This window comes from Anolis sagrei, chromosome Y, assembly GCF_037176765.1.
Source record: "Anolis sagrei isolate rAnoSag1 chromosome Y, rAnoSag1.mat, whole genome shotgun sequence".
Taxonomy (NCBI): Eukaryota; Metazoa; Chordata; class Lepidosauria; order Squamata; family Dactyloidae; genus Anolis; species Anolis sagrei.
In genome coordinates, this window is record NC_090035.1 from 10,117,344 (window position 1) to 10,141,731 (window position 24,388).

A 24,388-nucleotide genomic window follows, 5' to 3' on the forward strand; every position below is an offset into this window, starting at 1 on the left:
AACAGATATTCTCCCGAAAGAACCAACTTTTAGATGCCTCAGCTTAGGGAGTTTTCGAGTGTGTGTTTTTATGTGTTTGTGTTTCTATGCATGTGTGTGTGTTTATTTAAATCATTGCATAAGTGCCTAGTTTTAATCTATTTTGGAGAAGTCAAGGAGGGAGTGCACTATGCAAACAAAACATAAAAGCTGCTCTTATTATCTTTTTAGGTTTGTAATGTGAGCAGAACCCGGGGCTCAGGAAAGGTAAGCATATTAATTTTATCTTATGAGTGCCACAGTTTCACTGTTCTGGTGGTTTGATGGGTTTAATATGTTTGCTGCATTTTAACCCTTCTGGGTTGCCAGTGAGAACTAGCTTTTTGAAATATTAAAGCCAACACATTACATTTTGGATTCTGTTGATTAGTCCTTATAACTCAATTGTTGGATCAACATGTAGGAAAACATCATTGATTTGAGGACTGTACAACCTGTGGCCCTCCAGATGTTTTGGCCTCCAACTTCCAGAAACTCTAGCCAACTTGTTCAATGGCCAGGAATTCTGGGAGTTGGCAGCCAAAACAGCTGGAGGACCTCAGGTTGTCCAAGCCTGATTTAGGGTCAAGACTACCACTAGAATTTAGGCCATACATTCTTCAGTGAGTTGGCCTTGAGTTAAAAATGTGTGGCTGCTGTTCAGTACTTATAGAATCATAGAGTTGGAAGAGACCTCATGGGCCATCCAGTCCAACCCCATTTTGCCAAGAAACAGGAAAATCTCATGTAAAGCACCCCCTATAGATGGCCATCCAGCCTCTGTTTAAAAGGCTCCAAAGAAGGAGCCTCCACCACACTCCAAGGCAGAGAGAGAGAGTTCCACTGCTGAACAACTCTCTCACACAGTTAGGAAGTTTATTTATTTATTTTATTTATTTACTTTACTTGTATACCGCAGTTTCTCAGCCCAACAGGCGACTCAACGCGGTTTACAACAAGGATAAAAAACAATCAATGATATACAATTTAAAACCATAAAAGCATAATATACAATATTGACACAACCATAGACAGCACAATACGTCTCATAACTGGAGTCGTGATCCAATCCGTCGTCCAAATTTCCATTCCTGTAATCATCACATTCATTGCACTGTTTAACCAAATGCCCGTTCGAACATCCAAGTTTTTAATCTTCTTCGGAACACCATTAGCAAGGGGGCTGATCTTACCTCCATAGGAAGGGTGTTCCACAGCCGGGGGGCCACCACAGAAAAGGCCCTGTCTCTCGTCCCCACCAGCCGCACCTGTGAAGCAGGCGGGATAGAGAGCAGGGCCTCCCCAGAAGATCTTAGGGTCCTGGCGGGCTGATAGGCAGAGATACGTTCGGATAGGTAACTTGGGCCAGAACCGTCTTCCTAATGTTCAGGTAGAATCTCTTTTCCTGTAGTTTGAAGCCATTGTTCCACTGTGTCCTAGTCTCCAGGGCAGCAGAAAACAAGCCTGCTCCCTCCTCCCTGTGACTTCACTATCATGTCTCCTCTCAGCCTTCTCTTCTGAAAGCTAAACATGCCCAGCTCTTTAAGCCACTTCTCAGAGGACTTGTTCTCCAGATCCTGGATCCTTTGAGTTGCCTTCCTCTGGACACATTCCAGCTTTGAGTCAACATCTCCTTTCTATTGTGGTGCCCAGAATTGGGCACAATGTGATTCCAGGTGTGGTCTGACCAAGAGAAGGGGAGCATGGCTTACCTGGATCTAGACATTTTACTCCTATTTCTGCAGGTCAAAATCCCATTGGCTTTTTTTGCCGCTGCATGACATTGTTGGCTCATGTTTAACTTGTTCCCCACAAGGACTCCCAGATCTTTTTAATCCATTCTGTATAATTGCATTTCATTTTTTTCTGCCTTAGCATATAGGAAGCTGTTATATATGGAATCCAGTCCTTTGGTCATCTACCTAAAGATTGTCCATACTGCTTGGTAATTCAGAATTTCAGAACGAAGTTTAGATAATCTGCCTGGATCCTCTTAGAATTGAGCCTGGGATATTAAAGGTCCAAAGCAAATATTTAGGTACTTCTGAACTCTATGTCTGTTCCAAGAGCTGGCACAGTTCAATCAGCAGAACTTCCAATGAGTAGATATATGTATAAGATTTACAGTTAAAAGGCCATTTGTGGTTGAATAATTTACATGGCAAAATAGAGTTGGACTGGATGGCATCTGTAGGGAGACTGGAACATCCATAGGGAGACCAAGGTGCTTGTTTACAAAGCTATTGTCTTCCAAAAGCTGCTAAACGCTTTGAAACGTGGACTGTCTACAGACGTCACACTCAACTCCTAGAACAATTCCATCAGTGTTGCCTCCAAAAAATCCTGCAAATCTCTTGGGAAGACAGGCGGACAAATGTCAGTGTGCTGGAAGAAGCAAAGACCACCAGCATTGAAGTGATGCTCCTATGCCATCAGCTCTGCTGGACTGGCCACATTGTCTGAATGTCCGATCACTATCTCCCAAAACCGCTACTCTACTCCCAACTCAAGAATGGAAAACATAATGTTGGTGGACAGGAAAAGAGATTAAAAGATGTGCTTAAAGCCAACCTTAAAAACAGTGTCATAGACACTGAGAGCTGGGAAGCCCTGGCCCTTGAGCACTCTGACTGGAGGTCAGCTGTGGCCAGCAGTGCTGCTGAATTTGAAGAGGCACGAAGGGAGGGTGAAAGGGAGAAATGTACCAAGAGGAAGGTGCATCAAGCCAATCCTGACCGGGTTGCCTTCCATCTGGAAACTGATGTCCTCACTGCAGGAGAACATGCGGATCAAGAATAGGGCTCTACAGCCACTTTACTGTCCCGCTGACAAGACACTACACTTGGAGGCCCATCATCCTTGGGCTATGAGAGATTGCCTAAGTAAGTGGTGCCTCAATAAACTACAACTCAGTTCAATAGAATTCCAATTCTGGGCACCACAATTCAAGAGAGATATTGACAAGCTGGAATGTGTCCAGAGGAGAGCGACTAAAATGATAAAGGGTCTGGAGAACAAGCCCTATGAGGAGCGGCTTAAGGAGCTGGGCATGTTTAGCCTGAAGAAGAGAAGGCTGAGAGGAGATATGATAGCCATGTATAAATATGTGAGAGGAAGCCACAGGGAGGAGGGAGCAAGCTTGTTTTCTGCTTCCTTGGAGACTAGGACGCGGAACAATGGCTTCAAACTACAAGAGAGGAGATTCCATCTGAACACGAGGAAGAACTTCCTGACTGTGAGAGCCGTTCAGCAGTGGAACTCTCTGCCCCGGAGTGTGGTGGAGGCTCCTTCTTTGGAAGCTTTTAAACAGAGGCTGGATGGCCATCTGTCAGGGGTGATTTGAACGCAATATTCCTGCTATTTGGCAGGGGGTTGGACTGGATGGCCCATGAGGTCTCTTCCAACTCTTTGATTCTATGAGCCATGGCAGTAAAAGTGGTGTCAAACTGCATTCATTCTAGAGCAGAGGTGTCGGATTTGTTGTCCTTCAGCTGTTCGGGCCTAAAGTTTGTCCAATGGCTAGGAATTCTGGGAGCTGATGTTCAAAACACCTGGGGGGGGGGGGCACAAGTTTGACACCACTGTTCTAGAGAGTAAACACATCCCTTTAAACAGGAATCATGGGAAATGTAATCTGAAGGGCCACGTGATCCCCATCCCGCTGTATAGCTTGATCCTCATTTCCAGAGCTATGAATAAAGAAAGCACAATTAAAGCCTTGGCAGACCGTGCAAAAAGAATCTGCGAACCACACCTTCTCCAAGATGAACTGAACCACCTCAACTGGGCTCTCCAGGCCAATGGAGACTCCACCTCAGACATCAGAAGAGCTGCAAGACCAAGAACAGGCCACGAGAGTCAAGACAACGATCCACCCAGAGGAAAAGTGTTCCTGCCATACATCAAGGGAACCACTGACCGCATAGGGAAGCTGATGAGGAAACACAACATACAAACAATCTACAAACCCACCAAGAAAATCCAACAAATGCTACGTTCAGCAAAGGACAAGAGGGATCCTCTCACCTCTGCAGGAGTCTACCCTGTACCATGCAGCTGTGGACAAGTCTACATAGAGACCACCAAATGCAGCGCCCAGACACGCATCAAGGAACATGAAAGGCACTGCAGACTTCTTCAACCAGAGAAATCAGCCATAGCAGAGCACCTGATGAACCAGCCTGGACACAGCATATTATTTGAGAACACAGAAGTGCTAGACCACTCTCACAACCACCATGTCAGACTACACAGAGAAGCCACTGAAATCCACAAGCATGTGGACAATTTCAACAGAAAGGAAGAAACCATGAAAATGAACAAAATCTGGCTACCAGTATTAAAAAACTCAAAAATTACAACAGCAAAACAACAGAGAGGAAACAACCAGGCACATCTTAACACCTCTCAACAGAACATTTTCCCAGGCTCAGCCAGGCCTTCAAATGCTAATGAAGGTGATCAGCTGAAACATTCACACCTAGCTTCAGCAGAGAGCTCTTTGCCCCACCCCAGTCATTAAAAAACTCAAAAATTACAACAGCAAAACAAGAGAGAGGAAACAAACAGGCACATAAAATCACTCTCAACAAAAGATTCCCCCCAGGCACTCCCAAGCCATTGAATGCTAATCAAGGTGATCAGCTGAAACATCCACAGGTAGCCCCAGCAGACAAAAGTCATTTGTCCCACCCTGGTCATTCCACAGATATATAAACCCATTTTTCCTACTTCTAGCAGACCTCACTACCTCTGAGGATGCTTGCCATAGATGCAGGCGAAACGTCAGGAGAAAAATTGCCTCCAGAACATGGCCATATAGCCTGGAAAAACCTACAACAACCCAATAAAGAAATCATTTCGAACTTGCAGAATCCTCCTCTTAGGGAACGAACACAGGAGCCTGTTTCATGCGGATCTGCCTGAGCACAAATATCATTCAGGTATGCAAAGTGCTCATTTACATGATGTTCCATGCGTCTGGAAATGCCAGCCTTAATAATATCTTTTGCACAGAGAAGCCACACTGAAGTAGAAGAGAAACTCATTAAATAAATACATGTTAACCGCCCTCCTTGTAACTGATTAATTCACCGATGAGCTTCAAATGAAGGGTATGTTATCTAGAGGCAGGTGCTATTTTGAGATGCTCTCCAATAAAGGATACAGATTCTCTTGAATTAAATAAGGCAGGCAAATGCCTTTATTCCCTGGAGAACAAAGTCAATGTTGTTCGAATCAGAAGGGATGCGGAAGGTGCTTTGAGAATCAGCAGAGAGGAATCAAAAGAAAATAACCTGTGCCTTAAAGGCCTATCAGTCTAAGTGTGTTTCCTGAAAACTGAAAGAATTTACTTCTGAATAAACACATTTGGGAATTCGCTATTCAGTTGCATCACTTGAGAGAGAGAAGAGCAGGAGGAGAATCATAGAATCAAAGAATCAAAGAGTTGGAAGAGACCTCATGGGCCATCCAGTCCAACCCCATTCTGCCAAGAAGCAGGAATATTGCATTCAAATCACCCCTGACAGATGGCCATCCAGCCCTTGTTTAAAGGCTTCCAAAGAAGGAGCCTCCACCACACTCCGGGGCAGAGAGTTCCACTGCTGAACGGCTCTCACAGTCAGGAAGTTCTTCCTCATGTTCAGATGGAATCTCCTTTCTTGTAGTTTGAAGCCATTGTTCCTTGTCCTAGTCTCCACGGAAGCAGTAAACAAGCTTGCTCCCTCCTCCCTGTGGCTTCCTCTCACATATTTATACATGGCTATCATATCTCCTCTCAGCCTTCTCTTCTTCAGGCTAAACATGCCCAGCTCCTTAAGCCGCTCCTCATGGGGCTTGTTTTCCAGACCCTTGATCATTTTAGTCACCCTCCTCTGGACACATTCCAGCTTATTAATATCTCTCTTAAATTGTGGTGCCCAGAATTGGACACAATATTCCAGGTGTGGTCTAAACCAAAGCAGAATAGAGGGGTAGCATGACTTCCCTGGACCTAGACACTAGGCTCCTATTAATGCAGACCAAAATCCCATTGGCTTTTTTTGCCGCCACATCACATTGTTGGCTCATGTTTAACTTGCTGTCTTCAAGGACTCCAAGATCTTTTTCACACGTTCTACTCTCGAGCCAGGTATTGTCACCCATTTTGTATCTAGAAAAAGAGAGAATGAGTGTGTGAGAGAGAAGATGTACTGGTATGAGCCAACCTGTCTAGCATAGACATCCATAGGGAGACCATGGTGCTTGTTTATAAAGCCATTGTCCTCCCAACCCTGCTATACGTCTGTGAAATGTGGACTGTCTACAGACGTCACACTCAAATCCTGGAACGATTCCATCAGCGCTGCCTCCAAAAAAATCCTGCAAATCTCTTGGGAAGACAGGCGGACAAACGTCAGCGTGATGGAAGAAGCAAAGACCACCAGCATTGAAGCGATGGTCCTCTGCCCTCAACTCCATTGGACTGGTCACATTGTCCGAATGCCCGATCTCCATCTCCCAAAGCAGCTACTCCACTCTGAACTCAAGAATGGGATATGCAATGTTGGTGAACAGGAAAAGAGATTTAAAGATGGGCTTAAAGCCAGCCTTAAAAATTGTGGCATAGACAACAAGAACTGGGAAGCCTTGGCCCTTGAGCACTCTAACTGGAGGTCAGCTGTGACCAGCAGTGCTGCAGAATTCAAAGTGGCAAAAACGGAGGGAGAAACAGGCCAAGAGGAAGGCACATCGAGCCATCCTTGACTGGGGCCACCTTCCATCTGGAAACTGATGTCCTCACTGCGGGAGGAGATGCGAATAGGGCTCCACAGCCACCTACGGACCCACCGCCGAGACACCACATCTGGAAGACAATCATCCTCGAGCTACGAGGGGTTGCCTGAGTAAGTAAGTAAGCTCGACATGCTCAGAGTTCCTTGCCTCTCATTCTGTTTCAGATCAGAGCAAACAAGGCTTTGGGTGTGCCTCTGGCAGCACGTGTTCCTTATTTACTAGCGATTTGGTGAGCAAGTAGGTGAAAGGGGATGCTTTGCTGCTACATGGCAATCTCATGAGTGGCAAGCACACGGATGGAAAAGGTGCTCTGCTTTGTGAGTCCAGATTTCTGTTGGCTCTGTTTCAGTAGTGGATAGTGGCATTCATCTCAATTGGATGTTCAATAGTTCAGACTGCTTGAAATAGCGGAGGCAGCATGCTGGGGAACTCCTTCCTGCTGAGCCAGTTTTTGTACCTTGGAATGAATGTTTCTGGGTGTTTTCCCTCCAGCCCAGAAGTTTCCTTTTTCACCCTTGGGGATTGTGAAAATATATTTCAGAAAGCCGCAGGCTGTTGAGTGCTCAACATAGGATGCTGTTTGTTGTTTGGATAGTGATGCAAATAGCTCCAACATTAGTACCAAAAGGGTTACAAATCAGTTTTTGATCAACTTTAGATCCAGTTTGGTTATTTGGGGTGCTAATTCAGAAAATTGTATTGGATAGACCACATCAGCTCTAGTTTCTGATACAGAACATGTGCCATCCAGTAGTCATCATCTATCATAGCTCAGCTGGATGAGAATGAGGAGTTTGTTGTAGTTCAGCCAGCTGAGGATGATGATGATGAGGGGTCTGGAGATGCTCAGACAGAGGGGGATTGGGGTGATTGTGTGAAAATGAAACTATTTTAGAAGCTGACAGGCAGGAAGGGAGGTTAGATAGGGAATCAATGCTATTTCTGTGGGGGAAGAATTCCAGGTGCAAGCCAGGCCATGGGAAAGTGAGAGCGAGAGGGACTACTGAAGGTTGAAGGAATGCTTTCATGCTTTGCTGTCCTTAATTAGGGAAATAATAGCTTTTGGTTTTCATATGAAGCAACGTAGCAGATAGAGTAAGGAACTCTTGGCTGTCGCTTCAAGCCACGTCCTGGTCAAATTTGGCTTTAAGTCTTGGGGATTTTACCGTGAACTCAAGCTCATGTATTGTTCTTTGATTCTTGGATTACTCAAGTTGATGCTTTATTCCCTGTCTTTGGATTATTCAAGCTCATGATTTCACCATACTCCTTGGATTTATGTTCATGCTTTAACCTTTGCATTGGAGACTTATATCTGGTTTTTGAGACTCCTTTTATTCTACCTATTTGGATTTTTTACTCTTTTACTGTGTGTGCTTTTTCAAGCCTTTGACCTTTGATATTGCTGTTTTTAAATTGTTAGATTTTAGCCTGTTCTTGTAAGCCACTCCGAGCCCCAGGGGAGTGGCGGCATATAAGTCTGAATAATAAATAAAATAAAATAAAATAAAATAAATAAACTGTTTCTTTCTTTATTTGGCTTCCTGGTGAGTGCTCGAGCAAGTTGAAACCTAGCTGAGGCACAACACCATCTGCTTACCCAAAGAAACCCATATTTAAGCCTTGGCAATATAAGAGGGTTTTGCGAGACCAGTAACACTTTATTTATATTCCGCCCTATCTCCCCAAAGGGACTCAGGGTGGACCACAGCACACATGCACAGAAAACATTGAATGCTGTTGTGGATAGACAATACAGAGACAGACAGAACAGAAAGGAGGTATATTGTGTCGATGTCAACATCCAGCTTTTTGGCCCCTGGATGGTTGTGCTCAAATCCAGCCACAGGGGGTGCTGTCGCTCCATCCTCTATAATGACAAGCCTTCAGGACTTCCTCCTTCCTTTTTGGTCACCTGACATTTTCTGATCTTTTTTATGGTGTCCCCCGCTTATTTAAGCGGTACCTAATTTCGCTAATTACAGCTCAAGCTGTTTTCGAACTGCTTAGGTCAACAGTGAGCTGAGCTTGACAGTCGGCAGCTCACACTGACCTGGGGCTTTGAACTGACAACCTTTTGGTTGGTATATCTTATCCTTGCTGGTGATTTACCAGCTGTGCTAAACCCCGACCACTTCTTGCAGACCACACGGTTGGGAACCACTGGACTAGAGATTAAGCTTGCTCTTGTGGAAGCCACATAGATCCAGATAATGAAAGTTAGGGAGAGATAAGCAGGTAATGTGAAATCACAGTGAAATCCACAATTCATAGCACAACAAATTGCATATCTTTCAACTCTTCCAATTTGGCAGAGACAGTCATAGAATCATAGAATCATAGAATCCTAGAGTTGGAAGAGACCTCATGGGCCATCCAGTCCAACCCCATTCTGCCAAGAAGCAGGAATATTGCATTCAAATCACCCCTGACAGATGGCCATCCAGCCTCTGTTTAAAAGCTTCCAAAGAAGGAGCCTCCACCACACTCCGGGGCAGAGAGTTCCACTGCTGAACGGCTCTCACAGTCAGGAAGTTCTTCCTCATGTTCAGATGGAATCTCCTCTCTTGTACTTTAAAGCCATTGTTCCGCGTCCTAGTCTCCAAGGATGCAGAAAACAAGCTTGCTCCCTCCTCCCTGTGGCTTCCTCTCACATATTTATACATGGCTATCATATCCCCTCTCAGCCTTCTCTTCTTTTTCACGATTGTTTTCCAATCCTTTAAACACTTATCGGAAGGCAGTTTCTGAGTTTGGGGTCCCCACTGAGAAGGTGGATCTCAGAGCCGTGGCTGGCTCATACATGGAGATACACTCTGCTAGATAGTCTCATCCTGGGCCACATAGAGATTTACAATATCCAGAGTGAGGGGGGAAGAAAAGTATATATCTCCGTCATTTGTTAAGCCTTGCTGGTTCTGATTCAAATTGTGTATTCTGTCGTTCTGTAGCTGATGCTTAATTTATCACAACTTCACAAGGCAACCTTTGTAATACCATTCTTGGAAGATCATCAGTCCACACAAACTCAGAAGGGATGTCCCAATTCTAAGGTTTTGGTACTGAAATTCTCTGGAGAAGACCAGATTTGGTAACCCTTATGTCTCTCACTCATGTCTCAATGTTTTATTTTTCTATGCAATGTGTTTCCTTTTGAGAGTGTGAAATAAACCTGCTGTTGTGTTTGAAGCAGTGGGTTCCAACTCTGGAGATGAGGGCCACTTGGTTATGGAAACCCTCAGGCAAGCTATGCTCTCTCAGCCTCAATTGCAGAACCCCCTCTGAAACAATCTTGTTTAGAAAACTCCATGAAAGAGTTGCTTTACAATTGCCATAGGTCAGAAATGACCTGAAGGCACACAACAGTAAACAAAGCTCTACGGAACTGCATTCAACCAGGTTGCTTCCCTCAGCCTCACTCAGAAAGTGGAACAGCTAGCTCCAAGGACGGTTTCACAAACGTTGCTTGTAGTGTGAACATGCCCTTGGTATTCACCATAACTTTGGAATAGACAGCAATACTTGCAATACCTATTATGTGGATGAGGTGTTTATTTTCTCATGGTTAATAACCCTTTAATAGTCCATAGAGCCTTAGTACTGGATCTTTTTTGCCAAACTGACGCTGGAAATATGCTAATCTGAAAGGAACTGAGAAAAGGGTCATTAGTTTTATATGGAAATGGATCACTTGGATGCGGAGACTAGGAAATGGAGACTAGGACGCAGAACAATGGCTTCAAACTACAAGAGAGGAGATTCCATCTGAACATGAAGAAGAACTTCCTGACTGTGAGAGCCGTTCAGCAGTGGAACTCTCTGCCCCGGAGTGTGGTGGAGGCTCCTTCTTTGGAAGCTTTTAAACAGGGGCTGGATGGCCATCTGTCAGGGGTGCTTTGAATGCAATATTCCTGTTTCTTGGCAGGGGGTTGGACTGGATGGCCCATGAGGTCTCTTCCAACTCTTTGATTCTATGATTCTATGACTTAAGTAGACTCCCTATCCACTAGCACTGCGTTCCTCCTTCTCTTCCTCCTTCCCTTAAAGCAGTGGTTCACAACTTGTGGTCTATGGACCACCAGTGGTCCACAAGAACTAAAATATGGTGCAGGGCCTCATTACTACACTGTTGCAACAAGAGTGACTGGTCTCGCGAAGATCTTTTTCACACGTCCTGCTCTCGAGCCAGGCATTGTCCCCCATTCTGTATCTTTGCATTTTGTTTTTCCTGCCTAAGTGGAGTATCTTGCATTTGTCCCTGTTGAACTTCATTTTGTTAGTTTTGGCCCATCTCTCTAATCTGTCAAGATCATTTTGAATCCTGCTCCTGTCTTCTGGAGTATTGGCTCTCCCTCCCAATTTGGTGCCATCTGCAAACTTGATGATCATGCCTTTTAACCCTTCCTCTAAGTCATTAATAATCTGTGTACTTGCCCTTGTGCAATTATCTTATGAAGTGGACCACTGGGATTTTCTGCGCTGTTGGTTTTATATAAAAATTCGAGTTTTTTTCTGTAGTGGGCTTAGTCAAAAGCAAACCGCTGCATCCTCTCCTAGATGGTGACTCTTTCCTTCTTAATAATTTTTGCCATCTTAGTCACTCTGATGGCCGAAAGTGAGGAGGAGCTGAGGAGCCTTCTAATCAAGGTGAAAGAAGAAAGCGCAAAAGCTGGGTTGCAGCTAAACGTCAAAAAAGCCAAGATTATGGCAACAAGAATGATTGACAACTGGAAAATAGAGGGAGAAAATGTGGAGGCCGTGACAGACTTTGTATTTCTAGGCGCAAAGATGACTGCAGATGCAGACTGTGGCCAGGAAATCAGAAGACGCTTCCTTCTTGGGAGGAGAGCAATGTCCAATCTCGATAAAATAGTAAAGAGTAGAGACATCAGACTGGCAACAAAGATCCATTGCCTAGTCAAAGCCATGGTATTCCCTGTAGTCACCTACGGATGTGAGAGCTGGACCTTAGGGAAGGCTGAGCGAAGGAAGATCGATGCTTTTGAACTGTGGTGCTGGAGGAAAGTGCTGAGAGTGCCTTGGACTGCGAGAAGATCCAACCAGTCCATCCTCCAGGAAATAAAGCCCGACTGCTCACTGGAGGGAAGGATGCTAGAGACAAACTTGAAATACTTTGGCCGACAGGGAGCTCTGGCGTGGGCTGGTCCATGAGGTCACGAAGTCGGAGACGACTGAACGAATGAACAACAACAACAACAAGTTTGCCCATACCTGCTTTAACTGGTGAATGAAAGACCCATCCATTGTCATACGATGGCAAACTTTCATTAATGCTGCAAAAGGTTAAAATGTGTGACCTAAAATGTGTTGGGAGTGTATTAAAATGAGCTTTTTCTTCAGAGCACAAGCAGTAGCTTTTGCTTATGACCCAATGCTTTCTTTTATGAATTTGGATTGAGGGTGTAATGATGGATAAACTCTACTAAATATCAGCCTTGATTAAATGAGTTAAGGATTGCAAGGAGACCTGAGTAATCAGCTAATGAACTGACTATATTTTTTAAAGGTCGGATGCTTTCATTATTGTTAGGGCTGCCATCTTTAAGCAGCTAATTAGTGAGATGAGTTGCTTTTTAAATGAATTGTCATTAGGCAATTCATATTTTAAAAAAAACCCTCTAAAATCATAACAGTAAATAATGCACAACACTCAAACACAGGGGAACTCCAGACAAAAAACAACCAGGGACAACTAATCACCTCTCAACAAAGGATTCTCCCAGGCAGTAAGAAGCCAGACTTTGAAACTTCTGGGCCATTAAATGCTAATCAAGCCGGCCAATAGCAACATTCACACTTGACACAAACAGACAAGAGTTTTTTCTCCCACCCTGAACATCATTCCACAGATATATAAATCTTATTTTCCTAGTTTCCAACAAACCTCACAACCCCTGAGGATGCCTGCCATAGATGCGGGTGAAACGTCAGGAGAGAATGCTTCCGGAACGTGGCCATACAGCCCGCAAAACTTACAACAACCTAGCAATTCCGGCCACGAAAGCCTTCGACAATACATTGTCATCAGGCAACTTTCTTCTTTTGCTCAAAGGTGCCCAGTTATAACTTCAGTGCTTTGAAAAGTTCCTTCCATTTGTGGGGAATCCAGTTCTTAGAATCTGGATATATTGTCAGAGGATTTGGGGATTAGGAGCCGGCTGTGGCACAATGGGTTAAACCCTTGTGCCGGCAGGACTGCTGACCAAAAGGTCAGTGGTTTGAATCTAGAGTGGGATGAGCTCCTGAATGTCAGCTCCAGCTTCCCATGCAAGTACATGAGAGAAGCCTCCCACAGGATGATAAAACATCCAGCCGTCCTCTAGGCAATGTCCTTGCAGATGGTCAATTCTTTCACACCAGAAACGACTTGCAGTTTCTCAAGTCGCTCCTGACACAAATGAAAAATTGGGCAACGTCCAAGCAGACGGTCAATTCTTTCACACCAGTAACGACTTGCAGTTTCTCAAGTCGCTCCGGACACACACAAAAAATTGGGCAACGTCCTTGCAGATGGTCAATTCTTTCACACCAGAAACGACTTGCAGTTTCTCAAGTCGTTCCTGACACATACAAAAAAATTGGGCAACGTCCTTGCAGATGGTTAATTCTTTCACACCAGAAACGACTTACAGTTTCTCAAGTTGCTCCGGATACACACAAAAAAATGGGCAACGTCCTTGCAGACGGTCAATTCTTTCACACCAGAAACGACTTGCAGTTTCTCAAGTCGCTCCTGACACACATAAAAAATTGGGCAACGTCCTTGCAGATGGTCAATTCTTTCACACCAGAAACGACTTGCAGTTTCTCAAGTCGTTCCTGACACATACAAAAAAATTGGGCAACGTCCTTGCAGATGGTTAATTCTTTCACACCAGAAACGACTTACAGTTTCTCAAGTTGCTCCTGAGACGCACAAAAAAATTGGGCAACGTCCTTGCAAACGGTCAGTTCTTTCACACCAGAAATGACTTGCAGTTTCTCAAGTTGCTCCTGACACACACAAAACATTGGGCAGCGTCCTTGCAGACGGTCAATTCTTTCACACCAGAAACGACTTGTAGTTTCTCAAGTCGCTCCTGACACACACAAAAAATTGGGGAGATTATAGTTCAAAAATGAGCTTTTCTAACTTCTGGAGCCCCCGGTGGCACAGTGGATTAAAGCACTGAGCTGCTTAACTTGCTGACAGAAAGGTTGCAAGTATGAATCTGGGGTGAGCTCCTGCTGTTAGCCCCAGCTTCTGCCAACCTAGTTCAAAACCTTGCAAATGTAAGTAGATCAATATGTAAATAGTATGTACATAGATCAATATGTAAATAGTAGATCAATATGTAAATAGTTGCAAATGTAAGTAGTATCTTCTGACAGGAAAATAATGGCACTCCATGCAGTCATGCCGGCCACATGACCTTGGAGGAGTCTAAGGACAACGCCAGCTCTTCAGCTTAGAAATGGAGATGAGCAACAGTCCCCAGAGTTGGACACAACTGGACTTAATGTCAGCAGAAAACCTTTCTAATTTCTGATCAGGGGACTCTCTCCCATTGTTAGTGCTGTAGTATACTTGTTGTGTGCTTTCAAGTTATTTCCAACCTGTGGGCAACCTAAGTCAATTCTATTACTTTGAATATATTTCTCTCTCTCGAAGGATTTAATAACAAATGCAGTTTCACGTTTAGGGGCTACAGCTCCCCAAATCTCCCATCCAAACCCAGCTTAATGGTGAACTCATAGAATCATAGAATCATAGAATCAAAGAGTTGGAAAAGACCTCATGGGCCATCCAGTCCAACCCCCTGCCAAGAAGCAGGAATATTGCATTCAAAGCACCCCTGACAAATGGCCATCCAGCCTCTGCTTAAAAGCTTCCAAAGAAGGAGCCTCCACCACACTCCGGGGCAGAGAGTTCCACTGCTGAACGGCTCTCACAGTCAGGAAGTTCGTCCTCATGTTCAGATGGAATCTCCTCTCTTGTAGTTTGAAGCCATTGTTCCATTGCGTCCTAGTCTCCAGGGAAGCAGAAAACAAGCTTGCTCCCTCCTCCTCCCTGTGGCTTCCTCTCACATATTTATACATGGCTATCATATCTCCTCTCAGCCTTCTCTTCTTCAGGCTAAACATGCCCAGTTCCCTAAGCCGCTCCTCATAGGGCTTGTTCTCCAGACCCTTGATCATTTTAGTCGCCGTCCTCTGGACACATTCCAGCTTGTCAATATCTCTCTTGAATTGTGGTGCCCAGAATTGGACACAATATTCCAGGTGTGGTCTAACCAGAGCGGAATAGAGCATGGGGAGCATGACTTCCCTAGATCTAGACACTATGCTCCTATTGATGCAGGCCAAAATCCCATTGGCTTTTTTTGCCGCCACATCACATTGTTGGCTCATGTTTAACTTGCTGTCCACGAGGACTCCAAGATCTTTTTCACACGTACTGCTCTCGAGCCAGGCATTGTCCCCCATTCTGTATCTTTGCATTTCGTTTTTTCTGCCAAAGTGGAGTATCTTGCATTTGTCACTGTTGAACTTCATTTTGTTAGTTTTGGCCCATCTCTCTAATCTGTCAAGATCGTTTTGAATCCTGCTCCTGTCCTCTGGACTATTGGCTATCCCTCCCAATTTGGTGTCGTCTGCAAACATGAATGATCATGCCTTCTAAACCTAGAAATCTTTTCTAACTTCTGATCAGGGGGCCCTCTCCCATTGTTAGTGCTGTAGTATACTTGTTGTTGTGTGTTTTCAAGTTATTTCCAACCTGTGAGCAACCTAAGTCCCCAAATCTCCCACCAAACCCAGCTTAATGGTGAACTCTGTGCAAGAGCTGCTTTTATTGGAAACCTAGTTATTTTCTTTCCTCAAAACAAAAGAGAAAGCGAGAGATCCCAGAATAGACTGAATATATGTAAGGAATGAACATCTAAAGATGGAAAGTTGGTGCTCAGTGGCCTCAGGCTGTGTGCTCACCCTAAAAATATGAGTATATTATTAGGTTGGTGCTGGGAACAAGATATCCAGGCTATGCTGGCTTTGCCTCCCCATTCCTACTCTTGACAGCCATCTATTTTCTTTATATTGTAACCTTCCTATGGGAGAGGCAAGTACTTCTTTATTCCTCTGTTTCGTTGGTTAGTTTGGAAAAAGAAGAGCAACACATAGGATGAGAGAAAAAAATGATGTTGAAGCCTGAAATTGGGCTGTTGTTGCTTGATGTCTTTGGAGGAATCTTGGCTTTAGCTTTGCCAGATTTCAGAGCTTGGCCCCAACTTGAGACTTGGAGCCAAGCCCTAAAATCTGGCAAACCTGGACAAGAGGCAAGAGTGAAAAATAGCTAGTTTTGGAGAGCTCAATTCCAGGCAAGAAGAAGGAATAGCTATGTAGAAATGTTCATTTTAGAGGGGAACATAGCCACTTGCTATACATTGCATGGTTTGATGAGTTATTAGATTTGCAGAGACTTTCTTATTTATATATTTGTTGTTGTTCATTCGTTCAGTCGTCTCCGACTCTTCGTGACCTCATGGACCAGTCCACGCCAGAGCTCCCTGTCAGCCGTCACCACCCCCAGCTCCTTCAAGGTCAGTACAGTCACTTCAAGGATGCCATCCATCCATCTTGCCCTTGGTCGGCCCCTCTTCCTTTTGCCTTCCACTTTCCCCAGCATAATTGTCTTCTCTAGGCTTTCCTGTCTCCTCATGATGTGGCCAAAGTACTTCAACTTTGTCTCTAGTCTCCTTCCCTCCAGTGAGCAGCCGGGCTTTATTTCCTGGAGGATGGACTGGTTGGATCTTCTCGCAGTCCAAGGCACTCTCAGCACTTTCCTCCAACACCACAGCTCAAAAGCATCGATCTTCCTTCGCTCAGCCTTCCCTAAGGTCCAGCTCTCACATCCGTAGGTGACTACAGGGAATACCATGGCTTTGACTAGGCGGATCTTTGTTTATATATTTACTTATTTACAATATTTATATTCTACCCTTCTCACCCCGCAGCGGACTCAAGGCGGATTGCAATGCACATATACATGGCAAACATTCAATGCCATAGACACACAACATATATAGACAGATACTCAGAGGCTATTTAACATTCCAGCTTCATGAGGGTATTCTGGCCACCGGGGAGCTGTCGCTTCACCGTCCATTTCTGACACTGATGGAGTACTTCCTCATTATTTTGCAGCTTGCTGGAGATTTTATGGCATCGTAAATTAGTTAAATTAGCCTCCTCGCATAAGCGGCACCTAAATTTCCTATTTGACAGATGCAACTATCTTTCAGGCTGCAAATGTCAACAGCAAGCTACACAGTGGTCGGAAGCTCACTCCAACCCGGGCTGGTTTAGAACTCATGATCTTTCGGTCAGTAGTGATCTTAAGTTGGCCTACCCATAGATTTTAAAGTGTGTTGTCCTATTGTTAATGCTTATGTTATTGTTTTATTGTCTTGTTTGATTTTAATGACTTATATTGTTGTTGTGGTTATTGCCTGTACTGTTGTATTCTGGGCTCGACCTCATGTAAGCCGCACCGAGTTCCATGGGGAGATGGTAGCAGGGTATTAATAATAATAATAATAATAATAATAATAATAATAATTGCAGCTGACTTCCAGTCAGCTGCGCCACAGTCCCGGTGTGGTGTTGTTGTGAGTTTTCCGGGCTGTATGGCCGTGTTCCAGAAGCATTCTCTCCTGACGTTTCACCTGCATCTATGGCAGGCATCCTCAGAGGTTGTGAGGTCTGTTGGAAACTAGGAAAATGGGGTTTATATATCTGTGGAATGATGTCCAGGGTGGGAGAAAGAACTCTTGTCTGTAGGAGGTAGGTGTGAATGTTTCAATTGGCCACCTTGAATAACATTTAATGACCTCACAGCTTCAAAGTCTGGCTTCTTACTGCTTGGGGGAATCCATTGTTGGGAGGTTTATAAACCCCATTTTCCTAGTTTCCAACAGACCTCACAACCCCTGAGGCCTAGCAGTTTCAAGGTCTGGCTTCTTACTGGTTGGAGGAATCCTTTGTTGGGAGGTATATAAACCCCATTTTCATAGTTTCCAACAGACCTCACAAACTCTGAGGCCTAGCAGTTTCAAGGTCTGGCCTCTTACTGGTTGGATGAATCCTTTGTTGGGAGGTATATAAACCGCATTTTCCTAGTTTCCAACAGACCTCGCAACCTCTGAGGCCTAGCAGTTTCAAGATCTGGCTCCTTATTGGTTGGATGTATCCTTTGTTGGGAGGTATATAAACCGCATTTCCCTAGTTTCCAACAGACCTCACAACCTCTGATTATGCCTGCCATAGTTGGAGGCAAAACGTCAGGAGAGAATGCTTCTGGAACATGGCCATACAGCCCGGAAAACTCACAACAATCCAGTGATTCTGTCATAAGAAATTCAACTTGCAAATTTGATAAATGTGAATTTAATAATGATGTGTGGGAATGAATGGAGGGATGGAAGGATGTATGGAGTTAATAATTTTGGAAACACCAGTATAGCACCCAGGCCTGCAATGACTAACTACCGGCTTGCTGGAATGTGGATAAGACCTGTTAATGAGATCTGAAGAGAAACCCTGATAAAAACTGGGACAGTGATAAAGGAAATGTTTGCAACATTCCTTATGTTAAGAAGGAAGTCAACACAAGCCTTGTGTTTGTCAACACCAATCAAGAAGAGTCAACATCTGGCCAGGAAACTCAGATGGATCCAGGATGGAAGACGTCTATCATTAATTTACAACTTTGGGAGTACATCAACAGAATATTCCTATAAAGACTCAGTCTAATAATGCTCAAGGTGTGACCGACCTGCGGAGTCGGGTTCACCCACCATGCTCTGCTCCATGGGAAGGAGAGAGATGGTGTATTTGGAGAGTGGCGGATTAGCATGGGAGCAGTCTGGTCACTTTGGGGCTTCTTTCTCAAGGGAAGAGGAAGAAGTGTGCTTTTGGAGTCTTAGATTTTGTGCAGGGAGTCAGGTTCTGCTGTATGGAAAACAGAGATCTGGTCCTTGGCATTGTACTTAGGGAAGAAGTTTTGGCATTTCAGCCTTTTGAAGTTATGGCGTTATGGAAGTTATGGAACTATACGTTGGCAGGCTTCAGGAAAGCAAGGTCTGGCCTAAGAGGTGCTTCTCCAAGAAGGGAGAAAATTATATGATAATAGGTTCTTGTGGGTTTCTTCGGGCTATATGGCCATGTTCATGTTCTAGAGGCATTCTCTCCTGACGTTTTGCCTGCATCTATGGCAAGCATCCTCAGAGGTAGTGAGGTCTGTTGGAATTAGGAAAATGGGTTTATATATCTGTGGAATGACTGGGGTGGGGCAAAGAGCTCTTCTCTGCTGGAGCTGGGTGTGAATGTTTCAACTGACCACCTTCATTAGCATTTGAAGGCCTGGCTGAGCCTGGGGGAGTCTTTTGTTGAGAGGTGTTAAGATGTGCCTGGTTGTTTCCTCTCCACTGTTTTGCTGTTGTAATCTTAGAGTTTTTTTTAATACTGGTAGCCAGATTTTGTTCATTTTCATGGTTTTCTCCTTTCTGTTGAAATTGTCCACATGCTTGTGGATTTCAATGGCTTCTCTGTGTAGTCTGACATGGTGGTTGTGAGAGTGGTCCAGGATTTCTGTGTTCTCCAATAATATGCTGTGTCCAGGTTGGTTCATCAGGTGCTCTGCTATGGCTGACTTCTCTGGTTGAAGTAGTCTGCAGTGCCTTTCATGTTCCTTGATTTGTGTTTGGGCAATGCTGCGTTTTGTGGTCCCTATGTAGATTTGTCCACAGCTGCATGGTATACGGTGGACTCCTGCACAGGTGAGAGGATCCCTCTTGTTCTTTGCTGAACGGAGCATTTGTTGGATTTTCTTGGTGGGTTTGTAGATTGTTTGTATGTTGTGTTTCCTCATCAGCTTCCCTATGCGGTCAGTGGTTCCCTTGATGTATGGCAGGAACACTTTTCCTCTGGGTGGATCTTCATCTTTACTCTCGTGGCTTGTTCTTGGTCTTGCAGCTCTTCTGATGTCTGAGGGGGAGTCTCCATTGGCCTGGAGAGCCCAATTGAGGCGGTTCAGTTCATCTTGGAGGAGGTGGGCTTCGCAGATCCTTTTTGCACAGTCTGCCAAGGCTTTAATTACGATAATATTTGATTCACGTGGATGAATGCGTGTACATGTGTGTGAATGAGTGAAAATGTAATTCCCCTTTTGTTTGTTTGTTAACCAATGTAATTGTACATCCAATGTAACTGCATCAAATCTGTATGTCTGTATGTCTAATGTCATTCTTTGTCTAAATGTTTTTCTGTAATCTGATATATCTTCTCACCCTGGAAATTGCAATAAAAAGAACCTATGCTTCAAAGCTATTGAAAAGTCATTCACGACATAATTGGTGTCAGAAGTGGGATATTCTTTTCCAATGTGAGAAAGTTATTCATAACAATTCCAGCCGTGAAAGCCTTCGACAATACACTTTCTTAAGGATTTACTTCTCCTTCCCTCCCAATTGTCATTTATTTATTTATTTCGGTTGCTTCTACCCCGCCCTTCTCACCCCGGGGGGGGGGGGGGGGGACTCAGGGCGGCTTACAAAAGCAAGGCACAATTGGATGCCCGCATTACATAACAGCAAAGGACAATAACAACAATTAACAAACAGCAGTTTAGCAGTAGCAATTAACAGGAAACGGTGATTATAAGCGGCAAAAACAACCATAAAAGCAATAAAAGCAATAAAATCAATACAAACCTCATTGATGGTCAGTGTTTCGCAGACTCATAGTTTGAGGTTCCAATTTCCACAAATTGTTGGTCCTATCCATCTGGTTTCCATATCTAATTGTCAGGGTGCCCAAAGGTCTGGTCCCACAACCACGTCTTTACCTTCCTCCTGAAGGCAAGGAGGGATGTTGATGCCCTGATTTCCCCCGGGAGTGAGTTCCACAGGTGGGGGGCCACCACTGAGAAGGCCCTGCTCCTCATCCCCACCAGCCTCACTTGTGATAGCAGTGGGGTCGAGAGCAGGGCCTCCCCAGATGATCTCAGATTCCGGGGTGGGACGTAGAGGGAGATACGTTCGGACAGATACGCTGGACCGGAACTGTAAAGGGTTTTGTAGGTCAAAACCAGCACCTTGAATTGTGCTCAGAACTTAATTGGCAGCCAGTGGAGCTGACACAGCAGGGCGATGGTGTGCTCCCTGTATGTCGCTCCGGTGAGCAATCTGGCTGCCGCTCGCTGGACCAGTTGAAGTTTCCAAACAGTCTTCAAGGGCAACCCCATGTAGAGTGTGTTGCAGTAGTCTATACGGGATGTGACAAGAGTGTGGACCACTGTGGCCAGATCAGACTTCCTGAGGTACGGGCGCAACTGGTGCACAAGTTTTAATTGCGCAAAAGCTCTCCCGGCCACTGCTGAGACCTGGGGTTCCAGGCTCAGCGATGAGTCCAGGATCACTCCCAAGCTGCGAACCTGCGTCTTCAGGGGGAGTGTAACCCCGTCCAACATAGGCTGTAACCCTATGCCCTGTTCGGCCTTCCGACTGACCAGTAGGACCTCTGTCTTGTCTGGATTCAGTTTCAATTTGTTAGCTCTCATCCAGTCCAACACAGCAGCTAGACACCGATTCGAGGTCTGGACAGCCTCCTTGGTGACAGGTGAGAAGGAGTGACAGATCTGGTGCCAGGGCTCACCCTCTGTTCTGCATCAAGCTGTGGCAAGAAGCAAGTAGTGTGTGTTGTTGTGATAGAAAATAATGCAAATGGATGAAGACACCTAACTGAACCAGCCAAGGTTGTAAAACCATTCAATGGTTCTTTGTTCACTGACTCCTTCTGCCTGCATCGTTTTATAGGCTGGCCGTTATCTCTTCCCGCTGTACTTTGACTCCTCTCCCTCTGAGATGTTTGCCTTTGCTCCTTCTCTCTTCCTCTGCAGATGAATGATTCCACCTACATCAACCAGTCCTCTCCTCCCGCAGGAGAACTACTGGCCACCAGCATGGTTCCTAGTACCACCTTGGAGTTAGGTGTCCACCCAATGCTGACCGGCCACTTCATTGTGGCTGACGGCTCCCAACTCCGAACGGGACAGAATGCCTCTCAGGACAACCAGCACCTCTTTTTGACCACTTCAACAGCCAAGGCTGTCTCCGGTCTCTTTGTGTGGGCTGCGCTCTTCATCACGTTCCACCAGGTAGGAAGAAGAGATGATGTCTCAAGGTGTTGTAAAATGGCACCCATTAACAAAATTGCTTAGTGCATTCCAGCTTGTTTCTGTTTTAAGGTTGGTTGGGAACTGTGTGACCTAGCAGACTGCCGTTTATGACAACTCCAGTCATTGTAGCGGATACTATTAGCAGTGGTTCTCAACCTTCCTAATGCCACAACCCCTTAATACGCTTCCTCATGTTATGGTGACCCCCAACCATAAAATTAGTTTCGTTGCTACATCATAACTCATTTTGCTGCTGTTATGAATAGTAACAGATTGGGGGGGGGGGGGGGGGGAGGTATTGATTTTGTCCTGTGGGAGTTGTAGTTGCTGGGATTTATAGTTCACCTACAATCAAAGAGAATTCTGAACTCCACCAATGATGGAACTGAATCAAACTTGGCACACAGTTCTTCCATGACCAATAGAAAATACTGGATGGGTTTGGTGAGCACTGACCTTGGGTTTTGGGAGTTGTAGTTTACCTACATCCAGAGAGAACTGTAGACTCCAGCAGTGATGGATCTGGACCAAACTTGGCACGAATTCTCAGTATGCCCAAATGTAAACACTAGTAGAGTTTGGGGGAAATAGACCTTGACATTTGGGAGTTGTAGTTGCTGGGATTTATAGTTCACCTACAATCAAAGAGCATTTGAACCCTACCAAGGATTGAATTGGGCCAAACTTCCCAAACAGAACCTCCATGACCAACAGAAAATACTGTGTTTTCTGGTGGTCTTTGGTGACCCCTCTGACACCCCCTCACGACCCCTCCAGGGGTCCCGACCCCCAAGTTGAGTAACACTGCTATTAGTGTCGAAGGCTTTTGTGGCTGGGATCACTGGGTTGTTGTGAATTTCCAGGCTGTATGGCCATGTTCAAGAAGCATTCTCTCCTGATGTTTCACCTGCATCTGTGGCAGGCATCCTCAGAGGTTGAGGGGTCTGTTGGAAACTACAAAAATGGGGTTTATATATCTGTGGAAGCTTCATAGTGGGAGAAATAACTCTTGTTTGCTTTAAGCAAGTGTCAGTGTTTCAATTGACCACCTTGATAAGCATTTAATGGCCTTGCAGCTTCAAAGTCTGGCTTCTTACTGCCTGGGGGAATCCTTTGTTGGGAGGTATATAAACCAATTTTTCCGAGTTTCCAACAGACCTCACAACCTCTGAGGATGCCTGACATAGATGCAGGCGAAACGTTGGGAGAGAATGCTTCTGGAATATGGCCATACAGCCCGGAAAACTCACAACAATCCAGTGATTCCAGCCATGAAAGCCTTCAACAATTTCACCTACATCCATGGCAGGCATCCTCAAAGGTTGTGAGGTCTGTTGGAAACTCGGAAAATGGGGTTTATATACCTCCCAACAAAGGATTCTCCCAGGCAGTAAGAAGCCAGACCTTGAAACTGCTAGGGCATCAAATGCTAATCAAGATGGCCAATTGCTACATTCACACCTACCTCAAACAAACAAGAGTTCTTTCTCCCACCCTGGACATTATTCCACATATATAAGCCCAATTTTTCTAGTTTCCAACAGACCTCACAACCTCTGAGGATGGTGCCATAGATGCAGGCAAAACGTCAGGAGAAAATGCTTCTTGAACATGGCCATACAGCCTGGAAAACTCACAACAACCCAGATACTATTATCATTATTCAATCTCCTTAAAACATGGTGCAAAAAGGAATGGAAGTGTGGGAAAGAATTACGTTTAGCACTGTAGAGAGGAATATCATTGCCAGATCTTAGGGCCAAGTTCTGAGTTTCCAGTCTTCATGGCTCATCTCCAAAAAGAGAAGATGCACATTTTCCAATTCTGAAAGGCTCTGCTGCAGAGCTGAGTGTAAATCTCCAGCACACCTGAAAAAGTGGCACCTTGCTACAATCTGCAAGGTTGAAATCACTTGCTGTTCCAGCTTGCAAAGACGTAGTTAGCTTCCTCGTGCCTCCTCATCTACAACTAGCAATGCGAATTGTAGTCTGACCCATCTGGAAGGCCATCAAGTTAGGGAAGCCTACTACAGAAAGTAGACACCAAGAAAATATATGGTCTTTATAAAACTGAGGAGACTTGGGGTCCAAAAAGGGGGCCTTTTCTGGGCTCAGTCTCTGAACTGGACTGGTTTCATTGCTGCCGATCGCTTCCCGTTGGCAAGAGCTTATCAGAGCAGACTTTGTCCTTCTGTGTTTACCTTGTTTGCCACTATCTAGGGTTATGTTCTTGTATTTGTTACCTGCAAAGTGGAATAGCTCTCCTAAACTGTGGGAGTCCTGCGGCTGAGATTGTGGTTCATCTATGAATATGGACAACTTGAATAGGACTATTAATAGCGTGTTCCCTGAAAATAAG

At 44.8% G+C, this 24,388-nt stretch overlaps 1 protein-coding gene across 1 annotated transcript in view; it reads left to right on the top strand.

Annotated features, from left to right (window-relative positions):
- LOC132782146 (transmembrane protein 184A) overlaps window positions 1-24,388 on the top strand; it is a 41,004-nt gene that overhangs the window by 2,841 nt on the left and 13,775 nt on the right. Inside the window, exons 2-3 of the mRNA XM_060786857.2 lie at window positions 211-246; window positions 21,752-22,009. Coding sequence (XP_060642840.2) covers window positions 21,752-22,009 — 258 coding nt within the window. The 5' untranslated portion in view covers window positions 211-246. The remainder of the gene's footprint in view (window positions 1-210; window positions 247-21,751; window positions 22,010-24,388) is intronic.